Below are 22,568 nucleotides of genomic sequence, written 5' to 3' on the forward strand. Positions count from 1 at the left end.
TTTTTTTTTTTTTTTTTTTTTTGCTGTGAAGTGACACCATGACCACAGCACCTCCTGTAAAAGAAAACATTTAATGAAGTGGATTATAGTTTCAGTGGTTTAGTCCATGATGGCGACATGGTGGCATGCAGGCACAGAGGGTGCTGGTACTGAGAAGCCTACACCTTGATCAGCAGGCAACAGGAACTGAACTGTCTCACTGTATAGCTTGACCATGGGAGACCTCAAAGCCCACCCCTACAGTGATACATTTCCTCCAACAAGACCACACCTACTCCAACAAAACTTTACTTCCCATTAGTGCCACTCCCTTTGGGGGTCATTTTCTTTCAAACACTACACTGTGTAAGCATATCAACAGTTTATTTGTACATAACTAAAATTATACACATATTTAATTAAACAAGTTTTGAGGCAAAAAAATTTTTTTTCCTTTAAAAGAATTGTTATGGGGGGCTGGAGAGATGGCTCAATGGTTAAGAGCATTGACTTTTCTTCCAGAGGACCTGGGTTCAATTCCCAGCACCCACATGGCAGCTCACACTGTCTGAAGATCCAGTTCCGGGGGATCTAACACCTTTATACCAATGCACATAAAATAAAGTTAAATAAACCATAATTCTTTTTTTTTTTCAAAAAAGAGTTGCTGTGTATTGACGGAGGCTACTCATTTGTTTCCTGGCCATCCAGACTCCTGAAATCTATAGTCAGAGGCTATTCATTTGTTCCCAGCTACTAACACCCGAAATAATCACACAGAAACAATATTATTTGCAATACAGTTTGGCCAAAAGCTTAAGCGTATTTTTTAGCTAGCTCTTATATCCTAAACTAGCCCATCTCCATTAATTTGTGTATCACCACAAGGTCGTGGCCTACTGCCAAAGTTTCAGTGGGCTCCAGCAGAGGTGTCTGTCTCCTGTGGCAGCTACATGGCTTTTCTCTGACTCTGTCTACTCTCTCTGCATCTCTGTTTGGATTTCCTGCCTAGCTTTACTCTGTTAGCCATTTTCCAAAAGCAGCTTTATTCTTTAACCAATAAAAACAACACATAGATAGAGGGACCTCCCACATGAGCTGTGGTCATGGTGTCTCCTTGCAGCAATAGAACCCCAAATTAAGACATTCCTCAACTTGCTTTTTGATCATAGTGTTTCATCATACAATAAAAACCATAACTAAGACATAACACATAACATAAGTAATAAACAGATATGTTGCTGAGCTGGGGAAAAGCTGACAGATTCACTTAGGACCAGTGGTAGAAGAATGAGAGCCCTGGAAACCGGTGAGTGGGCAGTACGGAAAGTCAAGGCACAGGCACTGGCAGAGTCCCAGGGGCTGAATTCGTTTCTGTACACTGTGGTAATGATATTGCAGACTAGGGTCAATAGAAATATATTTTCTTATAGTTTGGGAAGGTGGAAGGCCAAGGTCAAGCTAGCTCTATTCTGAACCCTTTCTTTGGCTTATAGACACAGAGTATCACCTTCTCCCATTCCTTTTAGGTCTCCTCTCCCCCACTTCCTTCTTCCTTTTCAGTTTTTTCTCTGCTGCTTCTCTGTGTCTGTGTCTTTCTCTCTGTGTGTATGTATATACAAGTGGACATGGCATGGCATGTGGGAAGGTCATAGGACAATTTGTAGGCGTCAAATTCCTACAATTTCCTCCTTCTACCATGTGCGTTCTGGAGAAAGTAGCTTTCCCCCCAAGCCATCTTGCTGTCCTCCATTTTTTTAAATATTTATTTATTTATTATGTATACAATATTCTGTCTGTGTGTGTCTGCAGGCCAGAAGGGTGCACCAGATCTCATTACAGATGGTTGTGAGCCATCATGTGGTTGACGGGAATTGAACTCAGGACCTTTGGAAGAGCAGGCAATGCTCTTACCCGCTGAGCCATCTCTCCAGCCCCCCCCTTTTTTTTTTTTTTTTTTCGAGACAGGGTTTCTCTGAGGTTTTGGAGCCTGTCCTGGAACTAGCTCTTGTAGACCAGGCTGGTCTCGAACTCACAGAGATCCGCCTGCCTCTGCCTCCCGAGTGCTGGGATTAAAGGCGTGCATTTTTGTTTTTAAAGTCAGAGTCTATATGGTCCAGGCTGGCCTCAAACTCATTCACTGTGTAGTCGATACTAATCTTGAACTCTTAACTCTATGCCTCTACCTCTCAAGTAGAAATACAAACAAGGTCACCGTAACCAGTCCAAATAGCCAGCCACCCATAGTTTTTCTTCTGTGTGAATCCACTATGGTGTCTTTTGATAAGTCTATTTCCTCTTATGAAGACACCATACAGATTGTCTTGTCTATTTCATGACCTCATTTTTACTGGGTCACTTCTGTAAGGTCTTTGTTTCCAAATATAGTCACATTCTTAAGTACCAAGAGTTATGGTTTCAATGTATAAATCAGGCTAGGAGACAATTCAGCTTAGAAAAATAGCTCATAGGTAGGAACAATCTTAGAGAACTGGTCTATGATTCAGACCGAAGTGGTCAGCAGTGCAGCAGCTCGGGGTGAGAGAAAGGGACTTTCTGGCACCAACTTAAGGAAGATCAGCATGTAAATGGGTAACTCTATTACAACAGCTCCTATTTCCTTGTTTGGATAATCTTACTATGGTTATGCAAGATGTCAACACGTGGGGAGGATTGGGAGATTGGGAGAGAGTGTGTGGTGGCTGGGCACTGTGGCAGAAGCAGGAGGATTAGGAAGATGAGGCTAGGTTACATGAGCCCTGGACGCAAACAAAACAAAAGGTCAAAGGTATGTGGGAATTCTTTGTATTTTTTGTTTTTGTTTTCTTCAGATGGCATTTTGTAATATAGCCTAGGGTGGCCTCAGCAGCTCCTATCCCAAGTACAGGAATGACAAGGTCTGCCATCACATCCAGCTTCCTTTGTATAATTTTGCTACATATTTTGAAGTCTGGAATTATTTCAAAATTAAAACATTGAGTTAGTGAGAGGATTTAAAAGATTAAGGCACTTGTCTCCAAGTCTGACTGCCTGAATTCAATCCCAGGACTTACGAAGTGGAAGGAGAGAACTGCCCTTCACCACTCGAGGACCCAAGTTTAATTCCAGCACCCCCGTGGTAGCAAATGATGTGTGTGACTCTGTGGAAACCTGGCGTGATATTAATGTGCAGGCAACACACACACTAAAAATAAAAATCAAAAATATAAACAAAAGAAAATATCCTTTAAAAGGAGTTAGATTTTTTTAAAGAAAGGAAAAATTAATATGTTGAACAAACAAGACAGGAGCAATACTGAATGAGAGACTGGCTATCAAGGAAGGAGGAACAGGCAGGAAAAGGGTCAAATGGGTTGCAGAACGTCAGAGTTTCTAACTGCTGCCCATATACCCTCTCACCTTTGCTTTTGGAGCAGGTACCATAGGTCTCCAAACCTGTTTGGGGGTGGCAGGGGTCACTGAGACACAAGCTGAAGTGGGGAGAGTAGTCGGTACATCATCCAATACTATTTCATTCAGGAAATGTCTCAGCCTAACCTTTGACATTTGGCCCGTAGTGATGTAGAAAGGCAACGTGTTGTGTGCTAAAAGAATGAATTCCCTGCATACAAGCATCTCAAGTACATTGACACTTTGGTAGCAGAGCTAGCTTGCTTTCTTCATTTTTATTGCAATAGTGGGAAACTGAAGCCGGGGCTTTCTGCACTACTACAGAGCTTCGTTTCAGCCCCACATCTTTAGAAATAGGATTCACGTGTCACAAAATTTAAGTCCACTTTAAGTTGGACCCTGTGGCCCAAACCTGTAATCTCAGAACATGGAAAGTGGAGGCAGAAGAATGGGAGTTGAAAGTCGTCCTCAGCTAAATACGGAGTTGGGGCTCAGTTTGGAACACATGAGATCCGTTTCAAACAAACAAATTTCGATTTTAAAGTGTAGGAGCCACTGGTTTTTGGCATATTCACAAAGTCGCGAGGTCATCACCAATGAATGCCCCGGTGGCAGCCACAGTTCTTACAACGCCCGGTCTTTGGTAATGACATTTCTGCTTTTTGTCTGGGCGCCTCTCCTTCTTCTGGAGATTTCTTGTAAATTGCCCAAACTGGGTGGCCCCCTTATGCTGCAGAGGCTCCGCCCTCCCGATGGCCAACCGTGACGGGATTGGGCACGCGGGCTGGGTGTGCATAGTGGTGTCCAATCGCCCTGGCTCCTGCGGCTCAGTCAGGTGTGCAGGAGCGGAAGGCACCCTGGGCGGTATGGCGAGTTGGTGGCGTGTGTTTCCACGCGCGGCGCAGCGCTATCCGTGGCCCACCAACGTGCTGCTCTACGCCGGCCTCTTCTCGGCGGGTGATGCGCTGCAGCAGCGGCTGCGGGGAGGCCCGGCCGACTGGCGCCAGACGCGCCGCGTGGCCACCCTGGCAGTAACCTTCCACGGCAACTTCAATTATGTGTGGCTGCGTCTTCTGGAGCGCGCGCTGCCGGGCCGCGCGCCGCGCACGGTTCTGGCCAAGGTGCTGTGCGACCAGACTGTCGGTGGGCCCATTGTCCTGTCGGCCTTCTACGTCGGTGAGGGGCCAAGGCACAGATTGGAGTCTGGGATGGGGCACTACAGGCCCGGCAGGAGGCTCGGGGAGTGGGGAAGATTGGGGATCGCGGAGACCGGAGATCAGAAACCACTGGGGCTGAGGCAGGAGGTGACAACTCTGCGGCCAGGGAGCCGGGGCTGGAACGAGGCCTTGAAGCAGCAACAGGAGGACTGGATATTAGGGGATTTAAGGTTTCCATGGGGAAGAATTTGGGGGCTGCTGGCTGGAAAACTGGAGATCCAGCGTGCCAGGGATTCAGTGGGTTGGTGTCAGAGCTGAGATGCTAAGGTGTTCAAGAATGAGTGAGTAAGTGAGCGTGGGGTCTGTTTTCCTCCAGAAAAGGATACATCCAAGAGACTCTGGCTTAGCTAACCTCCTAGTAGCTGCATCCTTGTGCTCCACCTGTTCTGGGAAAACCACACAGCCAATACACCAATTCAAAAATGAGGGGATCGGTGACTCTGGGGGCAGAGAGGGTGGAACTTGAGATTACAGAGAAGTGATTTCCAGGGCCTTAGTCTTGCTTGAGCAACAAGAGTTCCCTGAGGTGAGGGGCAGGGGGTCACAGGGAGAATGGGAGGGGGTTGTGTACCTGAGAAGGAGTTCTCTTCACGCTGGGCTGGATGGCTTGACCCTTGGTGCAGTGACGAAGGGGTTAGTCAAGTCCTGTGACTTGACAGGCTAGATTCCTATTGGATCTTTGAGATATCACAATACTAAGGTAATATGAATACAATAATAAGGCAGATACTCTCACAATTCCCATGCATGTTACAGAATGAGGAGACATGGATGGAGGGATTTGGAAGTTCGCCAGAAGACAGCATAATCCAGGCTTCAGCCATGTTCTTTATCTTGATGTTGGTAGTCATAGTAGGAAACTGGGACATGGTGCTGTCCCAGAGTGTGGGAGACACCTAGGGTGAAGGCCTGAGGCCTTCTGATATATCACCCATCTGGATTTTTGCTGCGTCTTGCTTCCAGATTTGTGGTTCAGTCTCTCTCCTTCATGTTCCAGTGAAGGGGAACATGAGCTCCTTCAAAACTGATGGTCAGGGGCTGCACCTAGACATGGGCTTGTCGCTCGCCTCGCTAAACACTTCTTTAGACAAAGCCACGCTGTGTAGTGTTCATGGCAGTCCTCCTGCCTCAGCTTCTTGCTTGCTAGCTTTCCAGTGCCACCATGACTAGCTAGCTGTAAGGCGGGTCAAGTGATGTGCTGATGTAAGGACTTAGCATTAACTGGGTAAGCAGGTCACAGTACTACAACAGTTGCTGGGTTCTGTCTCGTGTAATTGACTAATAACACACTCTTATTCCCACCCCCATCCCCCTAAGTGCACAATCAGGGCTGTCAGAATTTTTAAGGGTTGTTTTTACACACCTTTAAAAGTAAGGTTCTGGCTCTATTTCTCAAATGTTAAACTCTGGTTAGAATATACTGATGGGAAAATTGTAGTTGCTGGAATGTCCAGGGCCCAGTAGTTTGTATCTTTAAAGGAATGAAGTTAGGTGAGAGTTTGTTAGAGTGTGGGCTTATCATGCTGGAGGCCCCAGGTTTAATCCCAGCACAACTAAAAAAGAACAAAGGAAAGGATGGAGAAGAAAAGGGGGAAAGGTTAATTTTTTGTTGTTGTTGTTTTCAAAGTTGGTGCCAGGGCTGCAACTCAGTTGGCAGAGGGCTTGGACTCTGGACTCTGCTCCCAGCAACACATGTCTGGGAATGGTGGTTCCCATCTGTAGTTTTCCAGCACGTGAGAGGCAGAGACAGAGAATCAAATCATCTTTGGCTACCTAATAGTGAGTTTGAGACCAACCTGTGATACTTGAAGTCCTGTCTCACAAAACAACAAATGAGCTGGCTCACACCTTTAATCCCAGCACTCGGAGGCAGAAACTCTGTGAGTTCGAGGCCAGGCTGGTCTAAGAGTGAGTTCCAGGACAGCCAGGGCTGGAGAGATGACTCAGCAGTTAAGAACAGTTGTTCTTGCAAAAGGCCAGGCTTCACTTTCCAGCACCTACACTGCAGCTTGCAATCTTATCCACAGCATGTGGTATACATACATGTGAGGAAAGACACCTGCTCCTAATCCTGACCACCGTGGAGCCCACAGGGCGGAAAGAGAACTGACCTCGGCACGTTGTTCTTTGGCCTCCACACTTGGGCAGTGGCAAATGCAAACACACAATAAACAAATAAATGTGAAATAAACACAAACTAGAAAGACACCAGCGAGTTCATTATCCGATGCTAGGATTAGTTTGCATTTTGTGGATTCTTTGTTTAGATAAAGAATAATTCTGCTATAACTTTTATACCTGGCTATTCTTACTTCCTACTTGGTGTTCCTTTAAATTCAGTTTTAAAACAGGTATTTCTGTTTTCCTGTTGGGTCAACAGCCGCATAGTGAATGGTTGGAACTGGATGTGCCTGGATGCTGTTGGGATGAGACAGTGGTCGTTCTGCTTCTGAACGCCTGCTGTGTTTCTGTCAATAGGTATGAGCATTCTCCAGGGAAAGGATGACATATTTTTGGACCTGAAGCAAAAATTCTGGAATACATATAAGGTAAGGCTGGCTTTTGAAAACCTAATCGTATCTTTTTAAATATTTTTAACATTTGTTGAGAAGACTCAGTGGGTAAAGGAGTTTGCTGCCAAGCCTGAGGACTCACATGGCGACTCTCACAGTGGTCCCTGAACTCCACGCACGTGCATGAGCACGCCCAACAGTGATGTTATTTATCTAGTGGAATGATGGGGCTTAGGAGTGTGGGAGATCTCTCCTTCACTGTGTGGATTCCAGAGGTTGAACTCAGGTCCTTGGACTTAGCAGCAAGCTCCTTTCCCCACTGAGCGATCTTGCTGCCCCACCTAGCTTTTCTTTCAGTCTCTTCCCTTCTTCCCCCTTTCCCTTCCTTTTCTTCCTGCTTTTTTTCCCTCCCTTCCACTCTCTTTTTCTTTCCCTACTTCCCTCTTTCCTTTCTTGAGCAATGATCTCTATAAATTGACCAGATTGGCATTCAGTTCACTGTAGCTCAGACAACCCTCAAACTGGTGATTCTCCTGGGACCTCAGCCTCTGGAGGAGATGGAATTACAGGTTTATGCCACTAGGATGGACTCAAAACAACCATGATTAAGTTAGACTTAATCAACTTTGGTTGATCTGGGAATCCAATATTTCAAAAAAGCATTGTCTCAATTTGTGACATTTTGTTTTGTTTTAATTTGAAAATGAATATCTTATGATGTCACCCAAACTGGTTTACAAGTTTTGGGCTCACGTAACCTTTCTACCTAAGCCTCCCAAGTAACTGAGATTGTAGGTCGGTGCATCTGCTTCTCAGGGACAGGAAATAAACACTGTCGCTGCATTCAGGCAGGTGTTCACGATGATTTCTTACTTCATTAGATTTATTCTGATCAGCAATCACAATTTATTCAATAGGTTTCCAAACCTATTTGTAAAACAGGAATTGTGGGCAGTGGGCAGTCAAGGTGCAGTGATGTGTGTGTTCTGTTGAGTCCTGTGAAAGAGCCTTCTCCATGTCACAGAGGTGTTTCCCAGGCTTATTGCTAGTGAAGCAAATCTACTGCTGTGAGCCGGGCGGGTGGTGGCGCACGCCTTTAATCCCAGCACTCGGGAGGCAGAGGCAGGCGGATCTCTGTGAGTTCGAGGCCAGCCTGGTCTACAAGAGCTAGTTCCAGGATAGGAACCAAAAAAGCTATGGAGAAATCCTGTCTCGAAAAAAAAAATCTACTGCTGTGTTCTTTCTTCAGGACAAAGATCTATGTTGAACCAACACTACCCATGCATTCAGTGAGGGCTTGTTGTCTTCAGGCCTGGCAAAGTCAGTGACATTTCTCAGCTTTGACCCAGCACTAGACTGATTCAACTAATAATAACAATCAGATAAATTGTCAGGATCACAAAATATATTTCTAATGTCTTACATGTACTTAGTCTCTGTCTGGGGTAGAGCACCTTAGCAGTGCTGAGGGTAGAGCTAGAGCTTGGAGGTAGAAGTGTTTGTTTAGTGGAGGGGTTCTCAGTTTAAAGACACAAAAGCCAAGACACTATGAAGCCACATTGAGCTGTCACTTGCAGTGTTTCCAGGATCTTCTGGTGGATGGATCTGAGCCCAGAACCAGCAATGCCCATTTGATGATTGAAGGTAGACTGGAGATCTGAAGCCAGAGAACCCCAGAGTCCCTATAGTTAGAGACATTTCCTGCAAGGAAGGGGTTTAGAACTCTTTCTACTTCTCTTGGGGTAGAAATTGTGCCTCTACAGCGACTTTGGAATGTGACTTCCTTGTTCTTTATTTTAGAAGGGAGTGAGGTTTCCCATTATATCAGATTCAAGAGAGATACACACATATGACATGTTTTATTAATTTAAACATTTATTGATTTTGTTGTTTGTTTTGAAACAAGGTCTCACTGTGTAGCCCAGGCTGGCCCAAACCTACTGTGTACTCAAGGCTTGTCCCCAAATGTACAATAATCCTTCCTCAGCCTCCTGAGTGCTGAGATTATAGGCGTTGTTGGCTACCACACTGTGCTGTATGTCAAATGTTAGAAAGAAGAGGAAGCGGAATTGGCAGTTCTTCCCTTAGTACTGCCTTGGGTGCAAGATCTAGGATTCTTGGCATGCCTTATGTCTTTATTTCCTTTCCAGCACTGGGATTAGACCCAGGTCCTCACATACATTAGGCAAGTAACCTATCACTCCCTACCTACCCCAGTCTATTATTGTTATTATTATTGAAATTATTGTCTTATGTAGCTAAGGCTATCCTTGAGTTCATTATGTAGCTGAGACTTGAACCCAGAGATTTGTGGATGCTAGGCAAACATTCTGCCAACTGAACCATATCCTCAGCCCTATTTACTTTTTTTTTTTTTGCAGTGGACCCCAAGCATGCTAGATGTGCGTGCTACCCATGAGTTATACCAAGCTTTATTTTACCAATCATTTTTGAGGAAGGGACTCACTAAGTTTCCTAGGCAGATGTAGAACTTGCAATCCTCCTGCTCAGTTTCCCAAGTAGCTGGTATCACACAATCTTCCAAGCAGTCTGAGCCTCTTTCCCCTCCATTTTCTTTCCCCTACCATTTCCTTCCCTTCTATTCCCCCTTCCTTCACCTTCCCTCTTTCCTACAGTGCTGGGGCTATCATCCAGGGTCTTGTGCATGCTAGGTACTTGTGCACAGCTTAACCTCTGCACCATTTCTGACTACCCTGCTGTGCTGGGCACTGTGTGGTGAGTCTTCCCGGCCCTGGTGTTCACCAGGTGCCACTCAGCTTTGGACTGTGAGCAAGGGCGGGCTCTTCTGTCCACTTCTTTATGGTGGGTATGTACTCTGGGGTCTTCTTTATGGTGGGTATGTACTCTGGGGTCTCTTTATGGTGGGTGTGTACTCTGGGGTCTTCTTTATGGTGGGTGTGTACTCTGGGGTCTTCTTTATGGTGGGTGTGTACTTTGGGGGTCTTCTTTATGGTTGGTGGGTGTGTACTCTGGGGTTCTTTTTTTTCTTCCAGCAGTTTATAATTCATTATGATGTTTAATTAATTTTGATGCTTGCAGGCATTCCAGAGTTGGCTAGTGGAAGGTCCTTCAAGCTGATTTCTGTGTTCCTGCAGAAAGAATCCTGTCTTTCACACACACACACACACACACACACACACACACACCATACATACTCTACCTCCCAAGTGCTAGAATTAAAGATTTGCCAACTGGCTCATGTATATATTTTATTTTTTAATTTTATTTATGTAGAAGTACTTTGCATACATACCTGCACACCAGAAGGGGGCATCAGATCTCATTACAGATGGTTGTGAGCCAACATGTGGTTGCCAGGAATTGAACTCAGGACCTTTGGAAGAGCAGGCAATGCTCTTAACCACTGAGCCATCTCTCCAGCCCCTCATATATATATTTGTAGTGGCTCATACTTATAACCCCAGCACTCAGGAGGCTGAGGCAGGAGGACTACTATTAGTTTGAGACCAAACCGAACTACAGAGCAAGACCCAATTACAAAAAATAAAAAAATGATTTTAAAAATTAAGATGTTTTCAAGATGACTCAGTAGGTAAGGGGGCTTGCCACCAGGTCTGAGAACTTGAGTTCAGTCTCAAAGACTTCTACAAGTATCTTCCGACCTACCTACCTACCTACCTACACACACACACACACACACACACACACACACACACACACACACAAAATATATGTAAGAAGAAATTTTGTAATGTCAGCTAATCTTGTTCTGTACCAAGAGATAGCATTCACTCAGGAGGCAGAGGCAGGCAGATCTCTGAGTCTGAGGCCAGCCTGCTCTACAAAGCAAGTTCCGGGACAGTCAAAGCTATACAGTGAAACCTTGTCTTGAAAAACAAAAACAAACAAACAAGAGCTGTTTGGATTAGCCAGGTGCGGTAACACATGCCTTTTTGTCCCAGCAGTGGGAGACAGAGGCAGGCGGATCTCTGTGAATTCTAAGGCAGCCTGATTTATAGTGTGGGCCAAACTCCAGGCCAACCAATGACACTGGAGAGATGGCTCAGCCATTAAAGTGAGGCCCTATCTCAGAAAAAAATTTCTTTTGATTTAGAATATACTTTGAAGAATTCACTAATAAAAAACATATAATATGGGGCTGGAGAGATGGCTCAGCGGTTGAAAGCATTGCCTGCTCTTCCAAAGGTCCTGAGTTCAATTCCCAGCAACCACATGGTGGCCCACAATCATATATAATGAGGTCTGGTGCCCTCTTCTGGCTAACTGTATAAATAATAAATAAATAATTAAAAAAATATATATATTATATTCTGATACTCACTTGGAAATTATAATATATAAATACATGTGATTATTTTAAAGTGTCTTTTGCTTCCAGAATCTCATGCTGACTTTTCATTCCACTCTTATAGCTAACAAAAGGTGTCCTCAGTTACAAGCTGTGCCCTAAGTCTCCACCTGCTCTATTCGCCTTGTGTCAGAAAGTCTCCATTTCATCAGCTCAGAGTACAATCCAGTCCTTGCTGGGCAGCCTACATGCCTGACATTTCTAGTGTCTTATAGAATGAACTCTGCTTTTGTTTTGTAACTAGACAGCATTCTAATGTGGGCTTTCTTTATTCCAGAGTGGTCTGATGTACTGGCCCTTTGTGCAGGTGAGTGCCAAGCTATAGCGAATCTGGGGCTGGAGGCTGGAGAGATGGCTTAGCCATTAAAGGCTAGGCTCACAACCAATAATAAAAGAGAATCTGTGGCTGGGCCTTAGCTCATTGGTAGAGCATTTGCCTGTCATGTGCTGGGTCAAAAGTTCAGTCCCTAGCATGGAATAAAAACAAAACCCAAAAGAAACTTACCTGTTGTGCATTCCTAACAGACTCTTTCTACACTACAGCTGACCAACTTCAGCCTTGTCCCTGTGCACTGGAGAACAGCGTACACAGGACTGTGCGGTTTCCTCTGGGCCACCTTCCTGTGCTTTTCCCAGCAGAGCGGTGATGGCACAGTGAAGTCCGTGTTCATCCTCTTTAGCAGGAAGGAGGCGAGTGACAGGCCTCCAGAGGAGTGAGGAATCCAGGACTCCCGTAGAGACTCGGTTTTGTGTCTCCATTGCTCTCGGTCACCTGCAGCAGGCCTGCGTCACCAACCAGTTATTATGGGTTCCATCATGAAGAATTCCTTTTCCATAGGCCAACTTGTTTTGAAATTATCAATGATTTTTTTTAACTGTTATCCAAACCTTACCCATTCATTCCAGCCTGAAAGTCTTCCTTCCAGGTTTTCACATCTCTGGTGCTTTGGCTAAAATTACAAGTGACAGGTGACATTTTGAAGTTATTAATATTTCTATTCTAATATTATAAGGCCAGTTGAGTTTTAAAAAACCTCCAGTGTTGATTGTTTATATTTCTAGCCTAAACTCTCAGGCTATTTCTTACACATGTTAGGATCAAATTGCCTTTTGTCCTTATAGTTCAGTTCCTATGTATATAGAGTTCAGTCAAGACATTTGAATAATAATCCTCCCCAGATACTCGATAATAATTTATTACATCAACACTGAAGTTCTTTGTTTGTTTCTTTTTTGAGGCAGAGTTTCTGTCCTGGAACTGGCCTCGAACTCACAGTGATCCACTTGCCTATGCTCTTTAAGCAGATGCTTTTATCTTCAGAAAAGGAACAGTGTTGGGCATCTTCTGGATAGAATATTTACTGTTACTATCTATTTTTTAAAGGTAGGGTCTCTCTTTGTGTAGCTCAGGCTACCCTGGAACTCCGCCTTACACATGCTGAGGTTATAGGCATGCGCCATCATGCCTTGCTCTCCCACTGTTCTCCCATCCAAGCTTGATAGCTTCCAGCTCTGCAAAGAAAAAATTGACCAACGCACCCTCATTCCTACATATAGGAAATAAAATATTTGATTTCTTAATTACAGTAAGTGAAAATTTTAGAAAACGAATTATTTCCTTCCTCTCTAAGGAATAACGCTAATCCATATTGTATTCGAGTACACGGTTTGCATTAGTCCTCTTGCCTCTGGGAGGATTACTTTTTCTAAATGCTGGGACTACAGACATGAGCCACCATGCCTGACTTGTGTGTGTGTCTGTGTGTCTGTGGTACTAGGGATAGATCCCAAGGTCCTGTGCATGCAAGGCAAGCGCTCTGTCACTAGCTGTACCCGAGGATGCTAACAGGATTGTTTCATAATTCAGTGCTTTAAAGTGAACACAAGAAGCATCAGCCAGCCTTTCACATCTACTCAGCTTGTCTCATCTCAGCCAGCCACCATCAGGTTTCCAAAGTGTGTAAATAACCAGGTAGGGAGGTGTGATCGGTCTGCTCAGGAGACTCATGGAGGAGGATCACTCCAGCCCAGGAGTTCAAGACCAAACTGGACAAAACAGCAAGTCCCTGTCCCCAAACCACAAAGATAGACATTTCAGCAGTCTCGCCTACAGATTGCCTATGGTTCCACTGCCAATACGGCATACTCGACAGATGCTAAGATGACAAACACTGACTTCTGAGTTTGTCTGGAGAATGTATATTTAAGAACATTTTTAGAATTCATACTTAAATTTCTAAGCAAATAATTTATATGGTTTGTGATATGTTGGTATAAATTATGAGCATGCACCTTCTAGGTGTCTAAGTTATTGAACTATAAAGGGTATTAATGCCCTTTGCATTAGGGTAGCAGTAAGAACAATTCTTGATGACTGTATGCTTTTGAAAGTTGGGTGGCTGTGGTGGTCTGCCTATAATCTCAGTGCTCAGAAGATGGAAATGGGATTCTCTGGAGCAAGAACTCAGGGTTCAGCAGGAGATATTGTATCAATGTAGTGTTTGAATGGATTTGAACGCTTACTCCTCAGGGAGGGCACTCTTTGAAAGGATTAGAAGGCGTGGCCTTGGAGTGGGTGTGGCCTAGAGGAGGAAGTGTGTCACTGGAGGCGGGATTTGGGGTTTCTGAAGCCCAAGTCAGGTTCAGTGTCTCTCTCTTCCTGTTGTCTGTGGATCCATGTCTGCCTGCATGCCACCCTGCTTCCCACCAAGATGCTGAAGGGTGCAGGAAAAGCACCTTGGCCCAAATACTGCCATTTTGTCTTCAGACTCGATTTTACTTGCAAGGTGAAAGAAAGTTCAGGTTCCCAAGCCCTAGGGGAACTGAGAACTTTCCAATGGCTGACCTGCCTCCTCCCTAAACCACAGAAACATGTGTCCTCTGGTTGTACACCTTTAGCTCCTTAGAAACATTGTGGCTGTTCCTAACCACAGGAAGAACAATGACTCTGACTGGTTGGACTGAAAGCCTTGCATTGTATATTAATACAATGATGGAACATACATTCAAGGAAGCCCCTAATCCTGATTGGTGAAAATTGTAACTGTAACTTGGCAACAGATATTTGTGATTTCACTGATAGATTATTTTCGCCACTACTGCCCTTACTTAGTGCTGTTAGGAGAGTCCTTGTCCTGCAGCCCTGATTAGTCAGATTATGTGGTGATTTAATAAAATCTTTGGAACCTGCAAGTGCAGTCTCTTTCCTTCTACATGGAGCATAATGGGCTAAGTGTAACACAATTATGGACCAAACCTCTGGAACTGTAAGTAAGCACCAAGCCCCAATTTAATGCTTTCTTTATTTTGGGTTTTCAAGACAAGGTTTCTCTGTAGCTTTGGAGCCTGTCCTGGAACTAGTTCTTGTAGACCGAGCTGGCCTTGAACTCACAGAGATCTACCTTTCTCTGCCTGGTATTAAAGGCGTGCGCCATCACCGCCTAGCAAATATTTTCCTTTCTAAGAGCTGCTGTGTCCATGGTGTCTCTTCACAGCAATACAACAATGGCTAAGTCAACTAGCAATGTGGAGAGAGATCAAAGAAAGACATCATATGTCAACCTTTGGCCTCCATGTGCACACACATACCTGTGAATATCCATATGCATATATGCATACTATCTTCACATACATACACACAAATATATGTAAATAGTTATATGTAATATGTGTAAATATATAGACACTGAATGTACTTAGGGGGTTGGGATGTAGCTCAGTGGCACAGCTCTTGCCCAGGAGTTATTCAAAGGAGAGGAGGGAAGAAGAAATGGTGAACTGGGTCAGGGAAAGAGGGAAGAAAGACTAACATAATATTCTCTGGCCATTCCTCAACTTTGCAAAAATGCATTGATGCTTTACTATGCCTTTGTAATTAAAAGCTATGTATAATTAGTACCTTATTGGTCATTTTCATTTGAGGGAAAACTAACAAGTTACTGTCTTATCTATATCATAGTGTGGTGAGAATTAGACCATTTGAGAGCTGGTGAAAAAAAAATAATTTTTATTTTACATGCATTGGTGTTTGCCTGCATGTATATTTGTGTGAGGGTGTCAGATCTTGGAGTTATAGGCAATACAGTAGTTAGCTGCCCTGTGGGTGCTGGGAATTGAACCTGTGTCCTCTGGAAGAGCAGTTGATGATCTTAACTGCTGAGCCATCTTTCCTCCCCCTGGTGAAAATTTTTGTAAGAACTAATTTGAGAGTTTGTTTCCGTATTTCCATGTTTTTCTCAGTATGTGTTTGGTGGGTGATTTGGAGAGTGCTCTCTGCCTTCAGCAATTAGTGAAATTCGTCAGTTAGGGATGTGTTTGTTCTTTGGGAAAATGTAATTACTACCTGATCTGTAGCAGAAGAAACAAGAGATGCTTGGTTGGTGTGGTGGCTCACCGCTGTCAGTCACAACAGCAGGGAGGCACAGGCAGGAGGACTAGGAGTACACGGTCATCCTTAATATGCTCAAGACCAGCTTGGGCTATCCGAGCACTGCCTGAAAGACAAAGTAAAAACAAAACAAAAGCCAATCTGTGGATTGCTGTGTAGTTTGGTGGCTGGTCCCTGGAGTCCTCCTCTCTTCTCCTTTTGCTCCTTGATCTTTTCCTCCCAGATTTCTCCTCCTTATTCTCTCTGCCCGCCAGCCCTCTCTCCTGCCTTGCAATTGGCAATTGGCCATTCAGTTCTTTCTTAGTCCAATCAGGTGTTTTAGACAGGCAAAGTAACACCACTTCACAGAGTTAAACAAATGCAACACATCTTAACAAATGTTTCACAGCATAAACAAATGTAACATATCTTAAATAATATTCTACAATCATTCATCTTGTGAGAGTGCTGAAAGGTTTCTGTTCCTGTTTTTTTTTTTTTCAGACAGGCTCTAAGGTAGCCCAGGTTGCCCTTAAAACGATGTAGCAGAGATTCCTCTACTTATGTTTCTCATGGATCAGAGTTTACTCAGCATATCTTAGAATCTGAAAGTACTAAATTGTCATAAATGTGACTGAAACTATAGGAAAATTTTATTTTAATATAGTTAGCAGTCTTTAAATAAAAAGGAAGATGTGAGATTTAAAGATAATAGCCTTAAAGTGTAAAGATAAACATGAAGAGATGTGTGCATCGAAGAATTCTAACTTGTAAAGGGCATGTGATCCTTGTGCTCACAGATAAGCACCAGAGGGACCAGGAATGTTAACAGGCAGGGTTGTCTCTCATAGGAAGAGCTGTATAACCTTTTTTTCTGCCCAGAAGGTTGGGAATGGATATGGTTAACAGCTTGGTGACCTTTGCAGTATCTGTATGACTGAGCTCAGCTGATTCTAGCTTCCCCAGACTATTACAAATAGGACCAGAGGAGGATAATAGCCTATGTGATCTCTGTGCTATCCTTATGACCGAGACCACACCAGGTCCTCTGCCAACACTTTAGATGACACATGTAGTCTGCTATAGAACCCATCTTCATGGAAGAGGTGGCATGTACTCTGGAAAGAGTTTAAATGTAATTATGCCTTAAATTTTATTGTGCGCACAGGATTATGTTACACCAGAAAACTTTTCCAAATTATACTGTGATTAAAATGCCTAAAACAGGGCCTGGAGATATGGCTTAGTAGTTACGAGCACTGGCTGCTCTTTGAGAGAACTTGGTTCGATTCCTAACACCCTCACACAGACATGCATGCAGGCAAAACATCAATGCACAGGAAATAAAAAATCAGTTTTTAAAAAATGTCTAAAATAAATTGCCTGATGTTAGACTTCTGAAATTTGAACCCACACCAGTTACCAAGTTGGTTTTTTTTTTATCATGTCAGAATATATTTATTCTTTCTCTGCTCTCTCTAATGCTACTTTTTTTTTAGGTTTTTTATGTTTTTTAATTAATTAATTTATTTATTTATTAAATATTTATGTCTCTTCCCCACCTCCGCCTCCCCTTTCCCTCCCCCTCCCCCAATCAATTCCCCCTCCCTCGTCAGCCCAAAGAGCAATCAGGGCTCTCCATCCCGTGGGAAGTCCAAGGAAAACCCTCCTCTGTCCAGGTCTCGTAAGGTGAGCATCCAAACATCCTAGGCTCCCACAAAGCCTATACATGCAGTAGGATCAAAAACCCATTGCCATTGTTCTTGATGTCTCAGTAGTCCTCATTGTCCGCTATGTTCAGTGAGACCTGTTTTAACCCAGGCTTTTTCAGACCCAGGTCAGCTGGCCTTGGTGAGTTCCCGATAGAGCATCTCCATTGTCTCAGTGTGTGGGTGGACCCCTCGCAGTCCTGAGTTCCTTGCTCATGTTCGCTCTCCTTCTGCTCCTGATTTGGACCTTGAGATTTCAGTCCGGTGCTCCAATGTGGGTCTCTGTCTCTGTCTCCTTTCATCGCCTGATGAAGGTTAATATTCAGGAGGATGCCTATATGATTTTCTTTGGGTTCTCCTTCTTATTTAGCTTCTCTAAGAACCCGAATTATAGGCTCAATGTCCTTTATTTATGGCTAGAAACCAAATATGAGTGAGTACATCCCATGTTCCTCTTTTTGGGTCTGGCTTACCTCACTCAGGATAGTGTTTTCTATTTCCATCCATTTGCCTGCAAACTTCAAGAAGTCCTTGTTTTTTACTGCTGAGTAGTACTCTAATATGTATATATTCCATACTTTCTTCATCCATTCTTCAATTGAGGGGCATCTAGGTTGTTTCCAGGTTCTGGCTATTACAAACAATGCTGCTACGAACATAGTAGAGCATATATTTTTGTTGCATGATAAGGCCTCTCTTGGGTATATTCCCAAGAGTGGTATTGCTGGGTCCATGGGTAGGTTGATCCCAAATTTTCTGAGAAACCGCCACACTGCTTTCCAGAGTGGTTGTACAAGTTTGCATTCCCACCAGCAATGGATAAGTGTACCCCTTTCTCCACAACCTCTCCAGCATAGGCTATCATTGGTGTTTTTGATTTTAGCCATTCTGACAGGTGTAAGATGGTATCTTAAAGTTGTCTTGATTTGCATTTCCCTGATCGCTAAGGAAGTTGAGCATGACCTTAGGTGTCTTTTGGCCATTTGAACTTCTTCTGTTGAGAGATCTCTGTTCAGCTCAATGCCCCATTTTATAATTGGGTTGATTAGCCTTTTACAGTCTAGTTTCTTGAGTTCTTTATATATTTTGGAGATCAGACCTTTGTCAGTTGCGGGGTTGGTGAAGATCTTCTCCCAGTCAGTGGGTTGCCTTTCTGTCTTAGCGACAGTGTCCTTTGCTTTACAGAAGCTTCTCAGTCTCATGAGGTCCCATTTATTCAATGCGGCCCTTACTGTCTGTGCTGCTGATGTTATACGTAGGAAGCGGTCTCCTGTGCCCACTTGTTGTAGTGTAGTTCCCACTTTCTCTCCTATCAGGTTCAGTGTGTTCAGACTGATATTGAGGTCTTTAATCCACTTGGACTTGAGTTTTGTGCATGGTGACAGACATGGATCTATTTTCATTTTTGTACATATTGAAATCCAGTTTTGCCAGCACAATTTGTTGAAGATGCTCTCTTTTTTCCATTGTATAGTTTTAGCTCCTTTATCGAAAATCAGGTGCTCATAGGTTTGTGGATTAAAGTCAGGGTCTTCTATACGGTTCCATTGGTCGACTTCTCTGTTTTTATGCCAATACCAAGCTGTTTTTAATACTGTAGCTCTGTAATAGAGTTTGAAGTCAGGGATGGTAATGCCTCCAGACGTTCCTTTATTGTATAAGATTGTTTTGGCTATCCTGGGTTTTTTGTTTTTCCATATAAAGTTGATTATTGTCTTCTCCAGATCTGTGAAGAATTTTGATGGGATTTTGATGGGGATTGCATTGAATCTATATATTGCTTTTGGAAGAAACCAAGTTGTTTTGAACTGGACTTCCTTCTTGCCTCATGCAAATTGACCCTCTATTGGCCGTGGTGTTTTCAGACATCACACACACACACACACACACACACACGCACGCACGCACGCACACACGCACGCGCGCCTTTGTGGTGTAGATCCAGTAAAAGCTAGTTTTGTCTAGTTCCCATCTCCTTTGCCTGTCTCTTTTCTTCACTGAATCTTTGTTCACTTGCCCCTCTCTCCCAGCCTGGCAGACTATTTTGACCTGTTGTGAATTTCCCACAATGCATGGTCATTCTCCATTTGCATGTCTGCCTGGCCTACAGGATCAAGAGCTTCTAGAGGAAGACTGTACTTTTCACATTTGGACCTGAGGTGTTCAGGAGAGGTGAGCACCTGATGGCCACGGAAGTATGTTGACTGGGTCACTGAGGATGGTGGAGTTTCTGTCTCCATCACTTCTTCCCTCTGGTTGGTTTTAAGCCAGGACTGGTCTCTTTTTGTCTACCAACCCTCTCCTTCAGAAGCTCCTGGCTGTAGGTCCAAGGACTTCTGTTGTTTCCTGGGGATGGCTTCCAATTTTTGGCCATATTTGCACACATTTCTGATTCTATCAGCATGCTGGTCTCTAAGGGTTGAGTGAAATCTCAGTATCCTGGTCTTCCGTGGATCATTGAACAATCCTTGTTCACATATGTCTGTAATGTGTACAGAGTAGATGTGAGTGATACCCACCAGCTTACATTTACACAGAATTCTTTAGAGGCCGGCAATGTGACTCAGAAGGTAAAGGTAATTGCTGTGTATACTTGGCAATCACGAGCCCAATTCAAGATGGAAGGAGAGAACCAGCTACTAAAAGTTGTCCTTTGATTGCCAAATGCATATCATGGCCCATGAGTCCCCCCGCCCTGCCCTATCTCACACGCATTCCCACAATAACAAGTTAATTTTTATTTATTTTGTTTTTTCGAGACAGCGTTTACTCTGTAGCTTTGGAGCCTCTTGTAGACCAGGCTGGGCTCACAGAGATCCACCGCCTCTGCCTCCTGAGTGTTGGGATTAAAGGTGAGCACCATCACAACCTGGCAAATTTTTAAAAATACTTGTGAGGATAAAGATGCTTGCCAAGTTTGAATGAGTTTGATTTCTGAGATCCACGTGGTAAAAGGAGAGAATTGGCTCTCACAGGTTATTTCAGTCTTCCATCCAAGAGCAAACACACTAATAACAATAGCAATAGTAGTGATAATAATAAAAATCAATCAATTAATCAATAAAAAGAAAATGTTCTTTTAGGGATCCTGGAAATCATATGTCACTTGTTCTTCTTCCTGTGTCTATTCCATGATAGACAGAAGATTGACATTCAGTCAAGCAGCAATGTGATTTCTCCCAAACAAGAGAATTGGTTACTTTCCCATTTGAATGGTTGGAATGAGCATACTATGAGCTCTGTAAATACTGGAGACTGAGCCTTAGTCTCTGTTGATTGATAGTCCTTTTGGGGCTGAGATCCTCATCATATTTGATGATGGTTTTTAGAAAAAGACTGAGTGTGACTGAGTGTTCTCTGCCACGGACAAACACTGGTTAAGTCTCCACTGTGTCTGAATACTGCCACATCAGTCCTGTGATGAACACTCCTACCTATCCACTCTCTAACACCTGTATCCATCGGTGTCTTATCCCTCTGAGCCAGGGGCCAGGAAGCTTGCTTCCTATTTTGTATGAAAAGTGAAAAGCAAGCAACATTATTTGCTTCACTTTTTAGTTTAAATTTTACTTGTAGAATGTGTATCTTAAATTTTGACATCATAACCAGGTGGTGGTGGTGCACTCTTTTAATCCCAGCACTTAGGAGGCAGAGGCAGGTGGATCTCTGTGAGTTCAAGGCCATCCTGGTCTACAGAGCAAGTTCCAGGACAGACAGAGCAACAGCTACATACTGTTACAAAAACAAAAGAAAAAAATTGATATATGACTTAGTGGGTATGAAAAAATACATTGGTCTGAATGAACTGTGATAAGTGATTGGCTGTTTTGTGTTATTGATAATGTTTATTCTGAAAAAAAATGAAGGACATTTACATTTTATAATGTTTCCTAATGATTTTTATTGAAAACACAAGACATAGGCCTTTGTTTTGAACCAAAATACAATTGGTTTCATTTTTTCATTGCATAATGATTTCTTTCAAATGGTGGCTCACATTCTGGTTTGCATGTATACAGGTGAACCATGTGGATTGAAGTTGTTAAGTGACTTCTCATTCTTTAAAAAAATATTTATTTATTTTTGTTGCTTTGTTTTGGGAAAGGGTCTCTCTATATAGTCGTGGCTGTCCTGGAACTCACTCTGTAGACCAGGTTGGCCTTAGACATGGAGATCCCTGCCTCTGCCTCCTGAGTTCTGGAATTAAAGGCACATGCCACTATGCCTAACACTCATTTTTTTTAATGTTTCATTTTTAAACGTGTGTGTGCGTGCACTATGTGTTTGCTTGAACATGGACACAGATGCACATGCAGAGGACAACTTGCCAGGGTCTGTTCTCTTCCCACTATGTGGATTCTGGCCATCAGTCCTGGAGGCAAGTCTTCTATCTCAAATTAGTGGTCATGGGTGCATGACTGGTGAGTCCACTCACAATGTCATGGCATCCTTGTGGACGTTAGAGGATAACTCTGGGGAACTGGTTCTTTTTTTTCCATCTTTATGTGGGTCCCAGCAATGGAACTAAAGTCACAAGGTGGTAAGGGAGCTAGAGAAATGGCTCAGTGGTTAAGAGTACTGGCTGTACTTCCAGAGGACCCAACACCTTCTCCTTGACTCTATGGATACCAGGTATGCATGTGTTTCACAGACATACAGGCAGATAGATGAACACATAAGATAAATAAATATGTACATACATAATACAAACTTATATACTACTGTTTGTTTGGGTTGGAAGCTGGCTCAGGTTAGGAACACTGGCTGCTCTTCTAGAGGACCTGAACTTAGTTCCCAGTATCCACACCATGCAGCTCACAACTATCTGCTTTTGGTTTTGTTTATTCGTTTTGTTTGTTTTTCAAATAGGGTTTTTTTTTTTTCTATAAAACAACTCTGGTTGTCCTGGAACCCACACTGTAGATCAGGCTGGCCTCAAGACCCCCCCCCCCCACCTCTGCTTCCCTAGTGCTAGGATTAAAGGCATGCACCACCACCACCTACCGCTCACAACCATCTGCAACTACAGCTCCAGCGGATCTG

At 43.5% G+C, this 22,568-nt stretch overlaps 1 protein-coding gene across 4 annotated transcripts; it reads left to right on the plus strand.

Moving 5' to 3' along the window:
* Positions 1 to 2,690: 2,690 nt before the first annotated feature.
* On the plus strand, positions 2,691 to 13,031 carry Mpv17l (MPV17 mitochondrial inner membrane protein like). 4 transcript variants are annotated; one of them, XM_050125812.1, is made up of 4 exons: positions 2,691 to 2,767; positions 7,065 to 7,135; positions 11,728 to 11,757; positions 11,994 to 13,031. In XM_050125812.1, the coding sequence occupies exons 2-4, from the start codon at positions 7,067 to 7,069 to the stop codon at positions 12,165 to 12,167; spliced, it is 273 nt and encodes a 90-aa protein (XP_049981769.1). In that variant the 5' UTR covers positions 2,691 to 2,767; positions 7,065 to 7,066; the 3' UTR covers positions 12,168 to 13,031. The 4 variants fall into 4 exon arrangements, with proteins under 4 accessions (XP_049981769.1, XP_049981771.1, XP_049981767.1 ...); XM_050125810.1 differs by lacking the exon at positions 2,691 to 2,767 and adding an exon at positions 4,191 to 4,545; XM_050125811.1 differs by lacking the exon at positions 2,691 to 2,767 and adding an exon at positions 4,372 to 4,490.
* The last annotated feature ends 9,537 nt before the right edge of the window (positions 13,032 to 22,568 follow it).

Source organism: Alexandromys fortis, unplaced genomic scaffold (genome assembly GCF_014885135.2).
Source record: "Alexandromys fortis isolate MF-2015 unplaced genomic scaffold, M_Fortis_MF-2015_v1.1 scaffold_238, whole genome shotgun sequence".
In the NCBI taxonomy this organism is placed as follows: Eukaryota; Metazoa; Chordata; class Mammalia; order Rodentia; family Cricetidae; genus Alexandromys; species Alexandromys fortis.